At 42.5% G+C, this 19,214-nt stretch overlaps 4 protein-coding genes across 4 annotated transcripts; all 4 read left to right on the forward strand.

The window, feature by feature from the left end:
- Positions 1-4,192: 4,192 nt before the first annotated feature.
- Positions 4,193-5,833, forward strand: Bfra_001890 (uncharacterized protein; the record flags this gene model as incomplete). Its single annotated transcript, XM_037332315.1, has 3 exons — positions 4,193-4,307; positions 4,361-4,557; positions 4,613-5,833. The coding sequence occupies 3 exons, from the start codon at positions 4,193-4,195 to the stop codon at positions 5,831-5,833; spliced, it is 1,533 nt and encodes a 510-aa protein (XP_037196469.1).
- A 1,513-nt stretch (positions 5,834-7,346) lies between these two features.
- On the forward strand, positions 7,347-8,753 carry Bfra_001891 (putative duf821 domain-containing protein; the record flags this gene model as incomplete). Its single annotated transcript, XM_037332316.1, has 2 exons — positions 7,347-7,754; positions 7,845-8,753. 2 exons carry the CDS (start codon positions 7,347-7,349, stop codon positions 8,751-8,753), a joined length of 1,317 nt encoding a protein of 438 aa, XP_037196470.1.
- A 4,095-nt stretch (positions 8,754-12,848) lies between these two features.
- On the forward strand, positions 12,849-13,535 carry Bfra_001892 (putative ras-2 protein; the record flags this gene model as incomplete). Its single annotated transcript, XM_037332317.1, has 2 exons — positions 12,849-12,885; positions 13,392-13,535. Exons 1-2 carry the CDS (start codon positions 12,871-12,873, stop codon positions 13,533-13,535), a joined length of 159 nt encoding a protein of 52 aa, XP_037196471.1. The 5' UTR covers positions 12,849-12,870.
- A 16-nt stretch (positions 13,536-13,551) lies between these two features.
- Bfra_001893 (putative ras small monomeric gtpase protein) lies at positions 13,552-14,373 on the forward strand (the record flags this gene model as incomplete). Its single annotated transcript, XM_037332318.1, has 4 exons — positions 13,552-13,566; positions 13,627-13,655; positions 13,719-14,059; positions 14,222-14,373. 4 exons carry the CDS (start codon positions 13,552-13,554, stop codon positions 14,371-14,373), a joined length of 537 nt encoding a protein of 178 aa, XP_037196472.1.
- Positions 14,374-19,214: the final 4,841 nt, after the last annotated feature.

The following is a 19,214-nucleotide window of genomic DNA, read 5'->3' on the forward strand; positions in this document are numbered from 1 at the left end:
GTGCATGAAGCTTGAGGCTCGAGGCTCGAGTCAATTCCCAATAGAGGTTTGATAGACGGTTTATCCTGCCAAAGTTGCTTTAGTATGGTACTAGTTCATTACTCCATTACTGTTCGTTGTAATATATCGTACTGTAAGTCATGTGGTGTGGAGAAGTACCGGGTGGGGTCCAAAATCCGGGGGACTGGTAACTTTGGTCTAGATATTTAAATGTCTAAATGCAATATAAAAACTTTGTAAGGATATACAGAGTAGGTATCTACCTAGGCATTTTCCGATGGCTCCAATCGAAACTTGCTATGGCTAGTGAAAGGAGTTGTACTGGGTCGCAAATTCGTTTCGTTTGTTGGGATTCCAAGTTCTGATGGTTACTCTAGATTGCCAGTCTAGATTCTTGGATTTGGAGAGAGTAACACAATATCATCCCCCATCTTCAGACCAGTAACAATGAACGTCACACGACGCTTCCTTAAATTGAGGCGGAGAGATGAAAAGAGGTCAGATGTTCACAAACGGTTCCGTACTTGGATATCGGAAGGGGTTCCGCGACGTTTTTGAGTATTGCAGATATATAAAGCTGGACGAAAGCTACCTAGTACCTTGAAGATATAGATTAGGAAGGTAGGTAACTTTTTTCTGTTGTGCTGATGAGGACTGAGAGATTCTGTTGTCGCATCGAGAATGCGTGTGTTTGTTGGGATTATTTTCTCGGGTGGAAGGATTGGCCTTGTCGGATTTGTTCCCTTTCGCTCTTTTGCCTTGACTTTTGCTTGTCTCAAGCTTGTTTGCTGGCTTTTGAAAACAAGCAATGACTCGTTCGTGATCAGTGATTATATGCGTTTTCCCATAGTAAGACGAATACCAGAATCCTGCGACAGCGGTGAGTCCGAATAGTCGCATAGGTCGGTAAGATTGAGTTACAGTACGCTATGAAGCGTGCCAGCCCAACTGTAAGACTTATAAGAGACGTACCATGAGTATAATGCCAATGCGAGATTGACAACGCGAGAACTATGAGTCGTGCCGTAGATTATCACTGCCGGGGCGGTTTCAAGGCTAGAAACCGGCCTCGCATTGTACTCCATTCATTTTGCCTTGCCTCGTGCCTTTATGCATGTCGCAAAGCCCCTGATTATAGTTTGAGCTGGGTAGCAACATGTTATTTACCGATTTCGAGTACCAACATGGTCATCATCGGCTTATTGGATATGGAATATACGGAGAACGGAGTGTGAACTCCGTAGAAGCAGGAACTGGGCCGTGTGTCTCGCACGACGATGATGCGGATGTTCTACATTGAGAATTTGAGAATTTGAGACAAGAGATGAAGCTATTCTCATGTCAATCTTATCTCATCTCATCTCACCACGTCCAATTTCTCTGCATTGATCTTTCGATGGACAGGTAGTACTATGAGATTAGGCATGTATAACATATCAATGCTTTTCAGCAGTGTAAGGGTAGAAAAGGCATACAGTGCAACTTCATATTTTCCGTAGGATGGCTAGATGCTCCTCAAGCAAGTCATAAGTCATGAGTTGTAGCAATTGCCACTCAACACGGCATTCTTTGTGTTGTTTGTGACACTAGGATTGGATAGATATTCTCGGGCCCATCAAATGTTTTTTTCCAAGTACATACCTAAGTCGCCAAAGTAAGTCAAGAAGATGGAGCGGCCTTCCAATCCTTGTTAGAATGTCCACGCATACTTCGTACGAATGAAGTGAGATTCTTAGATACTCGAAAGCATTCTAATGTATGTCCTCTTCCTACCTAGGTAGGTTTGGCGCAGTCATGTTATGTTAGATACGTACGCACGAAATAGTTCTTGTGACAATCGAACATCCTTGGCAAAAGAAAGGAGCATACATGAGTGGTACCAGTATCGAAGGAAGTTGCATCCTGGGAAAGAGGCAAACGGTTTTCATTTACACCTTCCCTTCCTCCCTGCCTTACCCTTATTCCTTCTTTTTGCAACATCTCACCATCCCCACAGTATTATATAAACGAATCACGATATCAATGATAACCATATCTCTCCAAGAGAAGGAAAGAAGAGATAATGACCGAGTAGAATGTGATACCTAGGTAAGAACCTTGGCTTAAGTTCTCTACTAAGCATCAGCACCGGCTACTCCCATAAGGTTTCCACCGTTTTAATTTGATTAAAAGCTAATGTCCCATGAAGAACAATGCAAACCCATAATTGTTCTTACGCGTGAGTGTTGTTGCCGGAGCAGAAAAGTTCAAGTATTAACAAGAGCGAAGAAATGAGAGAGAGAGAGAGAGAGAGAGAGAGCTAGATGAAGTTCATTACATAAATGATTGCTCGTCACATTACCTACTGACCATTCTTTACGGACTCGAGAAGTCTTCCGATGGATTGCTTCGTACAGTAGTGTACCGTTTTGTACATACATGATGTAAAAAGCCAACGCAAAAAAGTCTCAGAGTCTCCAACAATAACATCAGTCGCCTTGTCATATCCACTTTATATGATCTACCAGGCTCAATTCCCTTTCACCCATATCCATATCCATATCCATACTCATATCCATACTCATGTCCATACTCATACTCATACTCATACCCATATTGTCCGTCAACCTGGCACCAGGCCCATCATATCGTATCCATCCAGATTATACATACAGACCGAGAGAGATACGCTACCCAAAGTAGGTTATTTCTCCCAAATTAAAAAGAAAAGATTTGCAAAACTTGATTTCCATTTGGTCTCCTTATTATTACTCTATTCTTATGGTTCCCCGAGTCTAATTGTCGATCAATCAATCCGTCTCATAATTCATCAAATACTCCCAACTGATTAATCATATAAAATATCAGGATCTAGCTACTCAAGTTACTGTTTGCTGTGTACGTACTGTGCTGTACTGTGCTGTACCGTGCTGTCGTCGTTCTCAACGGAGATTCAAACACACACTGCTTCATATATATCTGCTGGTCGGCATCTACCTAATCTATCTGGACTGTGCTGGACTGTGCTGTGCTGTGCTGGACGGAAGCAAAGAAGCAAGTACCCCGTGCACGTTATACGTTTTTCTGTTCCGACTGACTGGCGCCAAAATGAAAACAATTATAACAAGAATAATAATGATTTATTGCATTTCATAACAATACGGTTGTCGTTTGTACCTACATATCTACACATCTACACATCTACATACATACCTCCTTCATCAGCCTACCTCCTACCAGATACCTACTAGGGACCTTACCGTACCAGCCTACCCAATGGAAAATTGGAGCATTTTATCTTTTCAACCCGAACCTTTCTTCCCTCGAATGAAAAAGTTAGCCTTCACCATTTGACGACAATCGATATAGGTACTTGTCTACTTGCCTACCTACCGACCGACTCACCTAATACAAGTCAATGGTTTCAATCCGAGATACTTCACATCTTGTTATCTCATCAATCATCAATCCCTATTCACATGACACTTCTCTCTCATCGCCATTGAGATATCATATTATATATTCCAAATATTCACTGGTGTGAACCCGAAATCGAACTCCCTACCGACCTACCTATCTCCTCCTCCTCACATCAAATCAAATCCACACAAATTCACAAATTCACAAAGTCACTAATTCACATATTCAACAAATTCTCATTCCTCGGATCATTTCCGAACCAATACCTTTTTTTTTTCTATCATTTTAATCAACTCCCCCCCTTGGTACGTACAAAAATGATACCTACCCAAGTACACATAACCAAAACCTTAAGTCATTAGCCATCTTCGATTCTCTCTGCTCTGCTTTGTTATTCCCTCGGGCTCGGATTCTTATTAATTAGAAGCTTGGAGAGAAAAATACTTCTAGAATTTCTATTTGGAATTTCATAAACTAAAATCTCATACTATCTTCACTATCTTTCTTAGCCTCACTAGCTTTTTTTTTCTCATCGTCAATATCCTGGATCTCTTCCTTACAACCTTGTCTTTCTACAGATTCACTTGTCACCGATCTCCCGTCCCTTTCTATAACCGGCCAATACTTAATATCTACCAAATTTTAATTCCTTACTTTAGTTTTCAGCTTTCTTAGCTGTTAAAGCGCCTTTCCCCTTCACGGTGACGCAGCAACTTCTAGGTAGGCTAGCTGCCTGCCTTAGAAGAGCTGCAGTCACTTTACAACTTTAGGTTCTGGCGACGTGAAGAAGAAGATGGCATTGATATTGCCTAAGGGCATTGTGGTCAATTCTCCTCAGATTGGAAGCACCATTGAGAGAATCAAGAATGATCCTTTGGATCTTGCAGACATTGCCAGATTTTGGAAAGGTACCTTACATATCTTGATTAAAAAGTAAAGCATCAAGCTTATTGTCTTCTAGTCTATACCACAACAAAACGAAGACTTCTCGACCCTACAGCCGAGCGTTTAGAGAATTATTGGTGGCGAATATGGGGGAGTCGACGTCGAGAGTTGGATGCTTCGACTGTTGCTCGACTCTTCGTACACATCTCAGAGGGTGACACTTTTGTGCCACTCAGAGGACCACCCAATCGCTATGAAAATGAAAAGCCAATGGTATGCAAATCAATTAATAAACCGTGGAGCCGCATACTGAATTTCGAATTATCAGAATAGTGTAGCCTGTATTGGAAAGACTGCCTCGACTACTTCTGTTGCTCGTGTTCGCAACGATAGCCGATCAAGTACAACGCTGACATCAGTCGCCCGGACACCTGCTCCTATGCCACCTCCAATATTAAAAAAGACTCGAGGTCCTTCTGCAAACGGTCCTCGACCGACTGCACGATTCATATCCCCGCCAGTTTCAGAAGACGAGTCTGGTAGCACAAGCACAAACAAGAACGTTGTACAGTCACCTTCGCCAATTCTTGAGCATACCGCTACTATTGAGGAGAAGATTGAGAAGGAGAAGATTGACAGGAAGTCAATGCCTGCACCGGCAAGTAAGAAATTTGTTGCTTCAGCTTCCAAGAAGAAGAGACCAATTGTTGTCAGGCGACAGAGTTCGCAAACTTCACAGTCTTCGAACGATAGCTCGGCGAGAGTTCCAGGCGGACAAGGACAACAGAATAGAACTTTGGGAAGGCTGCCGACGTTGTCTGTACTGCCAGTCAGAAATCAGAATACGCAAGAAAACGTTGCACCGCGAACCACAACCTCACCGACCAAGCGGAATCCCTCTAGATCGGCCGCTCCAACTGTGGGTGGTTCGCGCAAACTTGCAAGCACTCGCGAGGAGAGTGTTGAGATTGAGCCCACTCAGCCTGAGCCTGCCAACAACCTTCAGGCACTAGCAAACAACCAGGTTTCAGTACCTCGAGTCAGTGAGGCTGAGTTCAAGGTACAAAGAATGCTTCACGACAATGTTAAAACAGCCAGCATGTTACCACCTGAAACTTCAAGTCCAGATTCTCCGGCATCGACCACGTCGAAGGATTCGAGCAATGGCAAACCCCCTGGTTATAGGAAAGCGAGTGGGAAAAATCTTTTACAACACCAGTCTAAAGGCATGGTCAGCTCGGCGCCAACATTGACTGATGCAACTGGTCACCTCGATCTAGGAAATGGTAACCAAGTTGCAGCAGTACCCGCGTCGCCAGAGAGACCAAGCAAAGGCAAAGCTCGAGCTCTTATGAAAGATCTCTTTACAAAGAAATCATTTTCACAAGCGGCCCCTCCTAGTCCTATATCAGGAAGCCTAGCATCAAGCCCGTCGGGACCTTTGAGTAAGAGCAAGTCGCAACTTTCGCTTCTGCTCGAACGAGATCAAGCGAGGAGTTTAGAACCTAGGACATTACCAAAACATGAGCGGAAACAGTCCATGAAGTAATTTGCATGCGATATACGAGAGATCCACGCATAGCTTGTACATATATGATCGATTGGGAGGAGCATGATATGCACGATGAACAAAAGTGTTTCCAAGGCGCATCGTTTCTATCACTGCATCAGAGGCGCCTTTCTGGAACAGGATTGCTATTGGTGTCATGGATATTGGGGTTCAATAGGTTGCACATCTGGCTACGGAGTTTTTGGTAATGATTGCATCTGGGAATGGAGCTTTTGAAATACCTTTAGAAGGGCTTATTATCATGATTAGCGAGGAAGATCAGCACCCCTTGACATACATGCCATACAAGTAATTGATAAGGCCTGGCTGGTAAGCCTGTGCATGGTTGTAGAAAAAAAAATGGTAAAGTGTAAATCATCTGAACCCGAACTATCTAATCATATGATGTATTAATATTCTGGGGTACATGATGAGTATTTGTATTTGAAGTTTTTATTTCCATGTACTCCTTATTAATAACACAGTAAGTATAAATTGTACAAATTAACTCGACTGCATGTTGCACATATCCGATTGGTAGAACGGATAAAAGCACCCGAGTTCTCCCCCTGGGAGATCTCTTGGCTTCAGAAATTTTTATATTGCAAGTATATGCACAGCGTAGAATACCATAATTTTGATAAGTAGATAAAAATCCTGTTGTTACACGATGCGTAACACCATTGTGTATTTTATGCATATAAAGAGAGAGACCTCAATCTTATATTTTAGATACCAGTAGTCTTTTCACAAGTATTAGATTAGACTTACCGTTATTCGGCCCCTGCCGAAAATCATGTAGGGAACGAGGCTTGGGGAATTAATTAACCTTAAGTCTCGAGAGTCACTAAATTTAAACCATTTTTGATGGATTGACGTTTAAATGTTTACTGCAAAGTCCACTTCACTCCACAAAATCTCTTCATTTTAGTGATGAAGAAATCAAGTTTTCTTTGCCGTGTACGGGACTATGGATTGGATGCCTGGGAACATGGTTGAATTCGGGGATTGGGGATAAGGGATGCGTCTCTATTTGTCTGTACAAGGTAAGGATGAGTGGGGGTGAGGTGGAAGGAGGCTCGTCACTGTGGATAGGGTGTTCAAGGGATCCTTTGATGCGAGGTTTTTTGTTCTTTTTTCGGTCTGGGATGGGGATGATGGTGGGCGTGCGGGTTCTTTTTGTTGGAACTTTTCGGTCGGTCTTTCATGCGCTTGCTTGGCTCTTTCTGATGATGGGTGAGGGATGTAGGTATCCATACAGATATGGAGCGGTTATCAGTGTATGCCCGCCACAAATGAAGCTCGTAAAGGGTGAGGAACTAGCTACTTGTGGAGTATATATCTCTGCGGCGTGATATTTGTATTTCGGCAATGGATGGAATTTGACGTAAATGCTGCATTGGCATTCCCCCTTACCTTTACTTACTCATCGAATTATCTTGCACCTTGAATTTTTTTCTTTGACGTTGTGCATTCCTTTCATCTTCAATGCGTGGAAAGGGTTGGTATCAACATGGCGATTTTTAACGATCTGGCCATAGCGACAGCGCGACGTCCTTATCCGTTTGTCCTCGCGCTTCTTCTCACTCTCCTCGTCTTCCTCTATACCATTGGACCGCAAAAGTTCTCCCTGGCGTCGCCTCCACGAACATATACCCCCACTGTCGGCCATGGATCTGATATGCAACAGAATTCGGAGTATGTTAGTGGACGATTTGGATTCGACGGGACGTGGAATTATACGAGAGATTATCGGAATTTGTTCTTGACGCAAGAGCAATGCGATGTAGCATTCCCGGGACTGTTTGAGGAGGTGGAGAGACCGGTTAAGCTGAGGAAGGATAAGAAGGTGATGAGGAAGGAATTGGATGATACGCCGGCGTTGAACGGGTTTATTCGGGCGATGATTTTTGATCAGCAGGTTTGTGTTCCTGGTTCTTTCTCTATCGACAATCGTGTAGACGGTGATGGGAGAATTTGATGAGATAGACATAAACTAACAAGAAGATAGTTATATGTAATCGACACCTACGGCAAAATCTACTCCCGCGGCATCGCCACCCTGCACGCTCTCCACCGCGCCATGCTCACCTCCCCCGAACCCCTCCCCAACATCGAATTCACCATGAACGTAGACGACAAGGTGGAAGGACATCCCCAATGGCTCTACGCACGACAAGCCACAAATGAAGAAACATGGCTCATGCCCGAATACGGGTTCTGGTCGTGGCCCGAGACGAAAATCGGTAGCTACGGAGAAATGCAAATGAAAGCCATCCTGACGGAGAGCGAGTGGCCATGGAGTCGGAAAATCGACAAATTATTATGGCGAGGCGCGACGATGAATTTGGAGGTTCGCAAGAAATTTGTCAATGTGACGGAGGGAAAGGCGTGGGCGGATGTGAAGACGCTGGATTGGCATAATGAGGGGAGTATGAAGAATGATTTGAAGAGTATGGATGAACATTGTCAATACAAGTTTCTTGCGCATACGGAAGGAAACTCCTATTCTGCGCGTCTGAAGTATCTGCGGAATTGTAGATCGGTGATCGTGGCGCATGAATTGGAGTGGATGGAATTTTTCCATCCGCTGATGAAGAAGGATGGGCCGGAACAGAATTATATTGAGGTGGATAGGGAGTTTGAGGGGTTGGAAAAGAAGATGGTGGAGTTGATTGAGGGGAAGGATCAGAAAGAAATAGAAGAGATTGCGGAGAGGAGCGTGAGGGTTTTTAGAGAGAGGTATCTTACGCCGGCGGCGGAGACGTGTTATTGGAGACGCTTGATTAGGGGTTGGAAAGAGGTGATGGGATTTGAGGTGGAGTTTTTTAATGTGACGAAGGAGGGGGAGAAGAAGTGGAGGGGAGTACCGGTGGAATCTTTTCTGTTGGAGAGGAGGTTGGAGTGGGAACCTTATTAGTTTTGGGGTATAAATGAGGGGAGAGAGGGGGTGTAAATGAGGGGTTAGATGCTTATGCATATGCATGCATGATACTTAATATTTTGTAATCATTGGATTTATAGGATCGGTTATGATCATTGGGGTTGGGATAGATAAGCCGCTTCGGAATGAAAATGTATGAACGTTTGACGCAGGATATTCTTCATGTTATCATCGTATAATGAGACGGAAATGAAGATATGGATCGAATCAATATAGAGAGAAACCTACGGAGGCGATAAGGTGACACAACACGTGCATATGCTCGGTTCAATTTAAGATTTGTTCTGTACATTGATGGAATCGATATATTTGCTCAAAGAATTGTCAGCTCGTGAACCCCCTTATCGCCTAATACCATAAACCAACTACTGTACTTGCGCATAAAAAACTGACCGTTCGACTTAATATTTTATCATTCAGCAAGGTAGTTACAGTACCTATACGACATACAAATACACACTATCGATATCACAACTCAACCTCCGAATATAAAAACTACCCGCAAACCCCAGGTTATTTCATTGTACCACGCTGCAATACGTATCTACATACATACACAAGGTAAAGTAGGTAGGCATGAGGAGAAAATAAAAACGACAGATAAGTTACGAAGGAAAATTCCGTACTGTAACGTACCGTCGACTGTCTCATTTCCATCCTATCTATTTCGAGCAGATGCTACCTTGTGCGCAATGCGAACATGGTTTGCACATGGCATTGCAACATTTGCATCTTATCATATGCATGGAAGTTTATGGTTGTTTCTTGGCTGGGATACTAAGATGTATTTGTTGTAGAATGTTGGGGTATGAGAGAGAGAGTACTTGGGTAGGTATCAAATGTTATTAACACGAGGGTCTCTGAGACTCGCGCTAGTGAGGTTGCCTCGTTGCTTAGATGTTGAATTGAGGATGAATGTTTGGCTGGCAGATTGGAGAATGAGATGAGATGAGATGAGATGAGATGATTAGGCTAAAGTTGCATGCAGTAACATCCTGAAGAACCCATTATCGGGAACCCTAACCCTAATTTTTGATAACGCATTAGAACATACAAAATTCTAACATGACGTATAGTTGACAAAACCCATTTCTGGAAAGTTTTTCCAGATGCAGAAATCAGTTGCATTCAAAATGAAGTCCTCCGAGGAGATACTTCCAGGACAATGAGACTGACTCACAACTGTAGCTGTGATATACATCCGATTTTCCGAGCAGGACGATCATTTGGCACCGAAAGATACCCTGTCCAGCGCAAGCATATCACCAACTTCTCGGCAAAAAACCCAAAGGAACCTAATTGAAACCCGCGCGATTCGAGCGAGCGAGGGAAAAATCCATACACAGCTCAAAGATGAAAGAATTAATGAAACGATATGGGAGCTAAGACGAAGATGTGACACGACTTGTACATTGCATTTGATATGTCCGAAAGTGGTGGTTCGTCTGGGATGGGGGATGCTACCGGAACCCGAGTAACTATACCCCAAGGGCCGAATTTCAAGGCTGCTATCCTTACACAACTTTTTGGGAAGAGTTGAGGTGATGTTGAGCTGAAGAGGGCTGGATATCCGATGAAATGAGGCGAAGGTGCATGTGTATGACGAAACAGACGAGGGATTGCTAGATGGGTGGTGTGGTGGTGTGGTATAGTGTAGAGGACAGTAGATAGGAAATGAACATTGTATGGATGGAAAATTGTACCAGAAGGTGGGAGGGAAATCTGCCTAGTGCTCCTTTCCGTTGACAAAAGAAAGATTCTGGTATGGGATTAGAAGGCCAGATGAATATTCCCCTTCAAATCTAATCCGTAAGGAGTTTCGATTGTAGATTCCATCCATGTTCCATCATATCACGGGAATGGGATTGTTCTATTCCCATCCACCTCCATCTTCGCTTCCTTATACTATTCGACCTCCACTGCAGCGTTCCTCCAAAAATAAAAATTGAAGAATAGAATAGAACAGAGACACAACGTGGCGTCCAGGTTTCCTCGCCATGATGTGATCCATCGTTAGGGCTGTGCATGTTACCCAGGAAAAAAGAGGTTCCCACCAGGGTTAAAAAAAATTCAGGGTCCATTACACACGTTCCCGGGGCCCCCGTACCTGAAAAGTGCATCTGCAGATGCGACGATAAAATGGTTGATAAGTACCTACCTGGTACTCGTATGTATCTCGGGTAATACAATCGCGGTATGAATGAATGGATGGATGGATGGATGAATGAATCGAGACGTCGGTCGGTATCGATTGGCACGAGAGGACTCGTGGATGATTAATCGTAGAAAGTTAAAGTTGGCTAAGGTTTGAGTCAAGAGAGGACAAACGAAATAAGGGTCGCATCATGGAAAGATGTTTAATTTTTGTGTTTAATTTCTTTTGAGGATATCGTTTTTCCTAGTGTGCTTTCTAATTCAATGGGTTGGCGTTGAGGAAATGGGTAGGTGGCGTCGACTACCTATTTTCATCAAATAAAATCTTTATTTATTTGAATTAATATACTCGAGTATCGACTGACTATATTTATTGTTATATTTGCTATTTTCTTCACTCCTCTCTTCCTTTTCTATCTCCCCTTACTCCTTTTTGGTGCTCGCTCTCCTATTTATTCATAGACACAACATCAAACCCATCATCTGTCTCCTATATCTATATATCTATATATCTATCCGACTTCACAAACTTTCTACTCAACACCCGAAATATAAGAGAACCTTATCCATACATAAATTCAAACCTACCTGTCTCCCGACCTACCTATCTATCTATCTACGTTTGCCAGGCCAGACGCACCGGTATACACCCGCCCGGGAGGAAAAATAGATGATCCGGATAAATTACCAGCTACTGCAATCAACTGCACCACCCCCCAAAATATCACATAACACATAAACCACCGGGCAACCCAAGAGTCAGCCAGACGAAACGGTACGGATTTGGGTGCCTCGTAAACGATTCGACTCGATCCTCTTGATATATCATTATCACCTATCAAATATACACAATACATATATGTATATATAACTTCACCATTCTTCCCTTTCCACTTCGCTTGGCTGTTAATTTTGATCTTTCGCTCTTTTGGTCTTACGAAAAAAGAATACGTTAGCTACAAGATTCTTTTACATACCTACCTAGGTATATCCTACCTGCATATTATACATCCATCCATCCCAACCTTCCGTATATCCATACAAATAAAACGCTCCGAGCCCGAGGGATTTTTTATAGAAAAGACGAGGATTTCCATCACACCACTCACTACCACTCACTACTCAATCAAACACTTCCCTACCTACGGAACGGAGACAACCTTGAAAGATTAACCGCGGAAACTTATTGGCCCATCCAAATTTTTGAGGGGGAATTCAAAAAGCAGAGCCCTCGCCCACGCAACGCGTCAAACGAAACGAAACGAAACCAAACGATCCTCTCCCTCACATCAACGTTCAACGTCCAACTTGCATATATATTACTTTAAGCCACCAACAAGTGCTGTTGAGCTCATTGACCCTTTCTTGATTATTCTCCCTATTATTATTATTATTTTTATTTTACCATTATTCCAACCCGTTTTGGTGTTCTGTACTAGACTTGGAGAAACGTTACGTTACGACTCGATTTATTTATCTATATATATATTTAAATATTTTTTTCTGATTGTGTTTTTGGGAGGTGCTTGACGTTACTAGATCTCTTGACACCTTTTTGCTTTATTTCGAGGTCAAAAGTGGTGGAAAAGGAATTTTTTTTTCTTGTATGCGATATTGTTTTTATTTATTAAGAGGGGAGAAGTGAAAATCACTAGATATTGGATCGGACGTCTCGTGTGAATTTTTTGATATCTTGGGAATATTTCGTACAGGCGTGGATACGTGTGATAGCTATCTATCTATCTATCACTATCTGTATAGACATATATCAAGAGGGATCGGAGGAGAATAGATAATCATCGGATTTTAATTCAAGATGGCGACGAGGAATTCACAGTAAGTTTTTTCTTCCTTTCTTTCTTTCTTCCTTCCTTTCATTCATTCATTCTTTCTTGCTTTCTATCTTTTTTTTTTGAGGTTTGGGGTCGGTGGTTGGTGCATGGAACGCACGGAGGTATGAATCAGGGGTAAAGTTTTTATATTGGGGAGGGGGGTTCGGAAAAGATAGCTGGCTGATATGGTGATTGGTGATTTTTAGGAGAACTTATCACATTGTGGTTTTGGGTGCTGGTGAGTTTTCCTTTCCCTCGATTTCCCTCCCTCTGTATTTAATTGTTCACTTCAAGAGAATGATCGATTATGTAGAGAGAGAGAGAGAGACGTATCAATTGAAGATAGAATGTTGATGGCTAATTATTTTTGTTCGTCTGCAAAGGTGGTGTTGGCAAGAGTTGTCTAACCGGTAAGGATCATTTTTACTCATTTGCCGAGACCTTGACCCACTCTCCTCCGGGGACTTGAGCTGGGTTTGGGGGGGGTTGAAATTTTGGAAGGTCAAAGTGGGGAGGCACGTGAAAGAAACGAGAGGTGGAGATTCAGGAATTATCAGGAAGGGATTGTCAAAATACGCAGTGAAGATACTGATATGTGATTTGTGTCCCTTTAGCACAATTTGTTCAGAATATTTGGATCGAAAGTTATGATCCAACGATTGAGGATTCGTACCGCAAGGTTATCGAGGTTGATGTGAGTATTTTGAGATTTCTTCTCCGTCTTGGCATGGAGGTGGAGACACATGATCATGATGCTAACGCGACCTTTTGATTTGATAGGGACGGCAATGCATGTTGGAGATGTGAGTTTATCTTGTCCTCTCATGGGGTCAAGAAGATGATACTGACATGGAGAAATCTAGATTAGATACCGCGGGTACGGAACAATTCAGTAAGTTCTTCTCCTCATCTTCCTCATCACATGATACATACACATGAACTAACACCCTTCCAGCCGCCATGAGGTACATACCAAGCAATCCCAATTTCATTTCTCCCTTCCACTCATCCTTTCCCAAATCCCCCACTTACACATTCTCTCCAGAGAACTCTACATGAAAACCGGACAAGGATTCCTCCTCGTCTTCAGTATCACATCGCAAAGCTCCCTCAACGAACTCAGCGAACTCCGCGAAACCATCATACGCATAAAAGATGACGAAAATGTGCCGATAGTAATTGTCGGGAATAAAAGTGATCTGGAACAAGATCGGATGGTTAGTAGACAGGCGGCTTTTAATGTTAGTCAGAGTTGGGGAAATGCGCCGTATTATGAGACGAGTGCTAGGAGGAGGGGTGAGTTTTTTTTCTACTTCTTCTTCTCTTTTTCCTTGTTGGGATGAATTTGATTTCGAGAGTGAAGGATGAAGGGTGACGAAAAGTGGGAATGGGAATACGAGAAAAAGATGATAGATAGAAGTTAGCGAGAAAAGCCATGCTAATGGAAATGAAAAACAGCAAATGTAGATGAAGTCTTCATCGATCTCTGCAGGCAAATCATCCGTCGGGATAACAATCGATCGACGCCGGAATTCGACGACGAAGTCAATTCGCCGGTGGAGAAAAGACATCATCGGATGAGACGGTTGGGGAGGTGTGTGATATTATGATTGTCTTTCCGGGATGGGCGTCAATGGGTGGGTGTGGTAATTTGATGATTGGCGTGTCTGGGAATGAGCATTGTGGAGAGGAGAGAAGAAAGAGAAAAGTCTTTTTTGATGTATAGATTCTTGAGATAAAGATGAGATGTTGAGATAATGAGAAGGAAGATCTTTGGTGATTGTTTTGCGATTCTGCATTTTTGGAGTTTGAGGCTTGCGTGCTTGAGAATGGTCTGGAGGGGTATATATATACATGTACATGTGTATGTATATATATCCGACACCAGGAGTTCTAGACGGAGAATAGGAGTCAAGCAAGAAAGAGATTCTTTGCCCGGCTTTGGGATATCGGGTTGAAGAGAGGGGAGGGGTGTATTAGATATCATCCTGGATGTGAATGAATAGAATATAAAAACGATCGTCTGAAGGGAGAAAATATGTATGTCTGTTGCGCGATCTTTCCACTATGATATTAGTATTGATATTTCTATTAATTCCAACGAAGAAGTTGGGACTCTATGAAACTCACTACTCAACTTCTCAGGAATCAAAAATCAAGAATCAACACAAGACAAGACCGTGAATGTTTTCTAAATTTCTATTATAGGAATGAATGAAACACTTCGTCGTAGATGTGAGATGTGAGTTTATAACTTTGGCTCCGAATGCGAGGCTCTGAGTATGAAGGATGTACTTCGTATGCGAATGAATGTGGATAAGGGTAGGGAAGCGCGATGATATAAGTATGGGAATTATCTATCTATCTATTTATCTATTATCCATTCCCACCCCTTCGCGTCCCATCTCATCCCTTGGTTAAAAAAAATCTCAAAGCCATCAAGTCACATTAACCAACCGCCAAATCGCATCCTAATCATCCATCCATCGACTACAATAGATATCGCGGAATGACACACCACGACGGTGCCACCCCAGCACACCGAAAGATCTCCAGAAATCAAACCAGATAAACCGACATTCATCAAACTGCAGTGCAAGCCTTGAGATGATGTATATCTGGCACCCACAGCTACATGAATCAAAATGCACTTTTCCACACACACACTCGCACTCGCACTCGCGCTGTACCGGTACGACAAAATTCCACTAACACCAAAACATACTGTTCTTCGAACAATAAATATTGAAAAGTATCTACACCAATAACTATCGAATCCAGCATCACGAATTCGAAACTCTAATTATTTTATTTGGAAGATGTGATATCGTGTAGCCCCACTCACCACCCAACGATTCACGAGCCAATGCACAAACTACTGCGACTTGCGAAACCTCGGTCTCCACTTCGAGGATCTGGAACAAGTGATTTGACTTTTCCTGAAAGATACTGGTATCTATCGTGTCCATCTCAATTTGTGACCCTGAAAAATTGGAGGTAGATGTGAAAAAAAAAAACTACTGTTGAAATGGTCTGCAAAACATCTCTGAGTAAAGTCTGAATAGAGGAAAAATGAAGTGAAGTGAAATGCAATGCAATGGTGACTTTTAAAGCAGGTCTCTGGTTAATATTGATTCACTACCCGAATACAAACCGATCCGATTCTATCGACCCCCCTCCAAAAAGTGAAATCTCCAAAAATCATGGCGACACACTCAAACTCCCCTCCAGAATACACATGGAAAACAAAAAGATAGATGCAACTGCCGTGAATCGAACACGAACCTCCACCTTGGAAGGGTGGAATCCTAACCATTGGACCACAGAAGCTAGGTGAGAAATCAAGTTGTTTGCTTGATTTGATGCACATTGGGAGCAATTAGCAATATATATTCACAACACATAATGATGAGAATTTGAGACAAAGAATTACTCAATATGTTGTTGTGATTGGTTGGTTGACTTGAGTTGTGGGTGTACACTCTAACGAAGCGAGTAACTAGGCTAATTTTGTGATCGACGAGTCTTTGTGAATGGTTTTCGAAGCGGATTTTGGGCCAATTACAGAATAGTCGCGATGAAAATGGATGGATGGGATGGATGTATGTAATCCTTGGACCCATATGAGATGATTTTTGCGAAACATTTGGAGGATGGTTATGAAAGGAAATGTTATCAATCTACTCGTTATCTGATATGATAAGAAGGATGAGATATTTGCGAAAGATGAGAAAATAAAACAATTGAAGCTATTCGAGCGTTCCGAATATCAATTTTCCACATGAACATTGTAGGTTCTAGTTTCGCGATCGATGTGAGCACTAAACTGCCTCAATACTTGCGTTTTAAGAAGTTAGGATTGCAGTAATCAACAGCTGTCTGTGAGAAATGGAGACATGCAGGTTCTCATCTCACAATAATGATGCAATCATGACTATGTGAATATCCGTACCTACTGATTGAATGGTTTGTCTCAATTTTGTCAGATGGTAACATCTTCCGAATGCAAAGTGTCTGAAAAGCCACTGGTATGATTGATCGTGTAGTGCTTGGAACTCTGGATCTCACTTATTCTCCGAGGCATATTTGAACATTGATTCAATATACGAACGAGGCAGGGGAGGACAAGATGGAAGAAGTCTGCCAATCATATCGGCCGCACAATGTCTCGCAATCCCAAATCCCATTCCCAGGAGTGAGTTTCTGAAGACCAAGAATGAGTTCGAAAGCCTTCACTCAGGGGAAGAGTGGATGAGCATCCGGAGGGAAACTATCGTCAGCCGCACCTGACACCAATGACGATAAGCTGATGCAGAGAATACCCCTCATATCACCATCCCACTCGAGCCAACCGCCACGGTGATTTCTTTAGCTTTCGTATTTAAGAAAAGAGTAAGCTCGTCAATGCACTCCAGTACGAATGCTGGAAAAGAGATGGTGAATGTAGGTACGTGCCCGAGTACCCAAATGTTGACCACACAGTAAGTGATCCAACCGTTTGATCACTGTAAGAAGATGGACCTTGGCTACAGTGATACTCGACGATCGGTTTGGATGCTTGCTTATATTCCGAAAGTCTAGACCAACACGGCCATATACGTGAACGGTTTCAAAATATTCGTCAGATCAATCTATCTATCAATCTGTCAATTAGCTTATCAGCAGATCAAATTTGCGACCAAAACGATAGATTCCAGAATGGCGGGATAACATGAATTCTTCATGGCCATTCATAATCGTCTTGTCGACCTAGCCAATTTGTTTGTAACTACCCCTCGTACTCTGTGTTTTCTGAAGCCTTGTGCTACATAGCGTCCACCATCGTAGTCAAAAAGGATATAAAAAACCAAGAAATTGAATGAATGGCAAGGATGGGTGCATCTTCCGGCTGACAATCCTTGAACCTTGAGATCTCTTGAAAAGGTTTAGTAGAAATGGGTGAAGCTTGCATCTGCAGGGTTTTTGGTGGGATATGGGTCCAACATCTTTTTTTCGAGCATTCGAGCTTTTAATTGAATTGAGTCGGCCGTCAAAAGGTCCCAAGAAGTCAAAGCTCCCTCGGTCCCTCGCTCCTTATTATCATTTGTATCTTCCCCCACACTAATCACATTTCAACGATCCTGATTCCTCGCATCTTTTCCATGACCAGTGTGTTGCCCCAATTAAAATTGAGATAATTGTTCCGTAGCCTCCGTTAGACTTTTGGTAGAGATGAAAATGAAACGGTCCGCATATTGGGACGTGCGAGATAGATGGATGATTCATTGTTGGATGGATATGGATGGATATGGATGGATATGGATGAATGTGATATTCTCACAACTAGGTATCGATATCTTTCTGTCTGTCTGCATTCACAAGCCATCTTCTTTCTCTTCTTGCCTTCTCTTTTGTTTTCCTGTTCCTGTTCGAGCTTGGGATGCAAGCAAAGTTCGTCTTATGACATCAAAACATACTTCATATCAAAATTTAATCTTCCTGCCCTGAGAAACTCGGTTCCAAATCAAACGAAGAGCGAATAAACTTTTTCACTTCTGAGACACTCCCACGGGTTGCGACTCCATGCATTCACAAACCCTGAGAGCATTAACTCTTGAATTGCGTTCCCCTGGTCTTTGAGCCAATCAACCTGTCAACAATGCTAAAGCGTTTATCGAGAATCCGTTTGGTGTAACGGTAACAAACAACTTCTCCCTTCTGTTATCACTCGTGGCATCCTGGCTCAAGTCGAGCTCATCCCCAGAAAATCATTAAATGCACGTTGCCTACACCTGCGAAGAAGGGTTGGATCAGCAACATTGGTGAGACACGAGACCAACATATCATTGCGACAAATGGTTTGGATAGCTCTCAACAAACGAGATCCCATATTCATTTGAAAGCGAGACCAGCCTGGGTATTTCAATATCTCAAATGTCCAGCATAGGATTAAATTTTGATTCAACTGATGTACTTGTCTAGTATTGAAATATCCTGACTGCTCAAGGTGGAATACTCCCACACTAAAAACAATAGAAACATCGATGGAAAAAATAATAGTCGAGGGGTATCACACAGGAAAAGATGAACAACGGGTCTCTTTATTATCCGAATTGGGACGAATCGGAGAAGAAACCAACTTTTTTTCTATCAAGTTTCCGAGAACTGACTAGTTTCACAACCTCGAGATATCATTATTGACAATCATTGGAGATTTCGAAGATGTGTGTTACCCTGCTTCAAGGGTCCAAGGATATCAAGGATTTTTGAAAAGGCTCGTAAAATTACTGGATGATGAGCGGAAGAAGAAAAAGGGTTACAGTAGAAGCAGGTATCTGACCGGCTTCTAGTTGTTCCTGTGCTTGAACGGTAACCGGAATTATCTGATTTGATTTTAATTCCTACCTATACAGAAAGACAGTCAACAGAAACTCTGAGTAGATGATATACAACGTAGAGATTTGATGATATT

This window comes from Botrytis fragariae (assembly GCF_013461495.1).
Source record: "Botrytis fragariae strain BVB16 chromosome Unknown tig00000006, whole genome shotgun sequence".
Classification (NCBI taxonomy): domain Eukaryota; kingdom Fungi; phylum Ascomycota; class Leotiomycetes; order Helotiales; family Sclerotiniaceae; genus Botrytis; species Botrytis fragariae.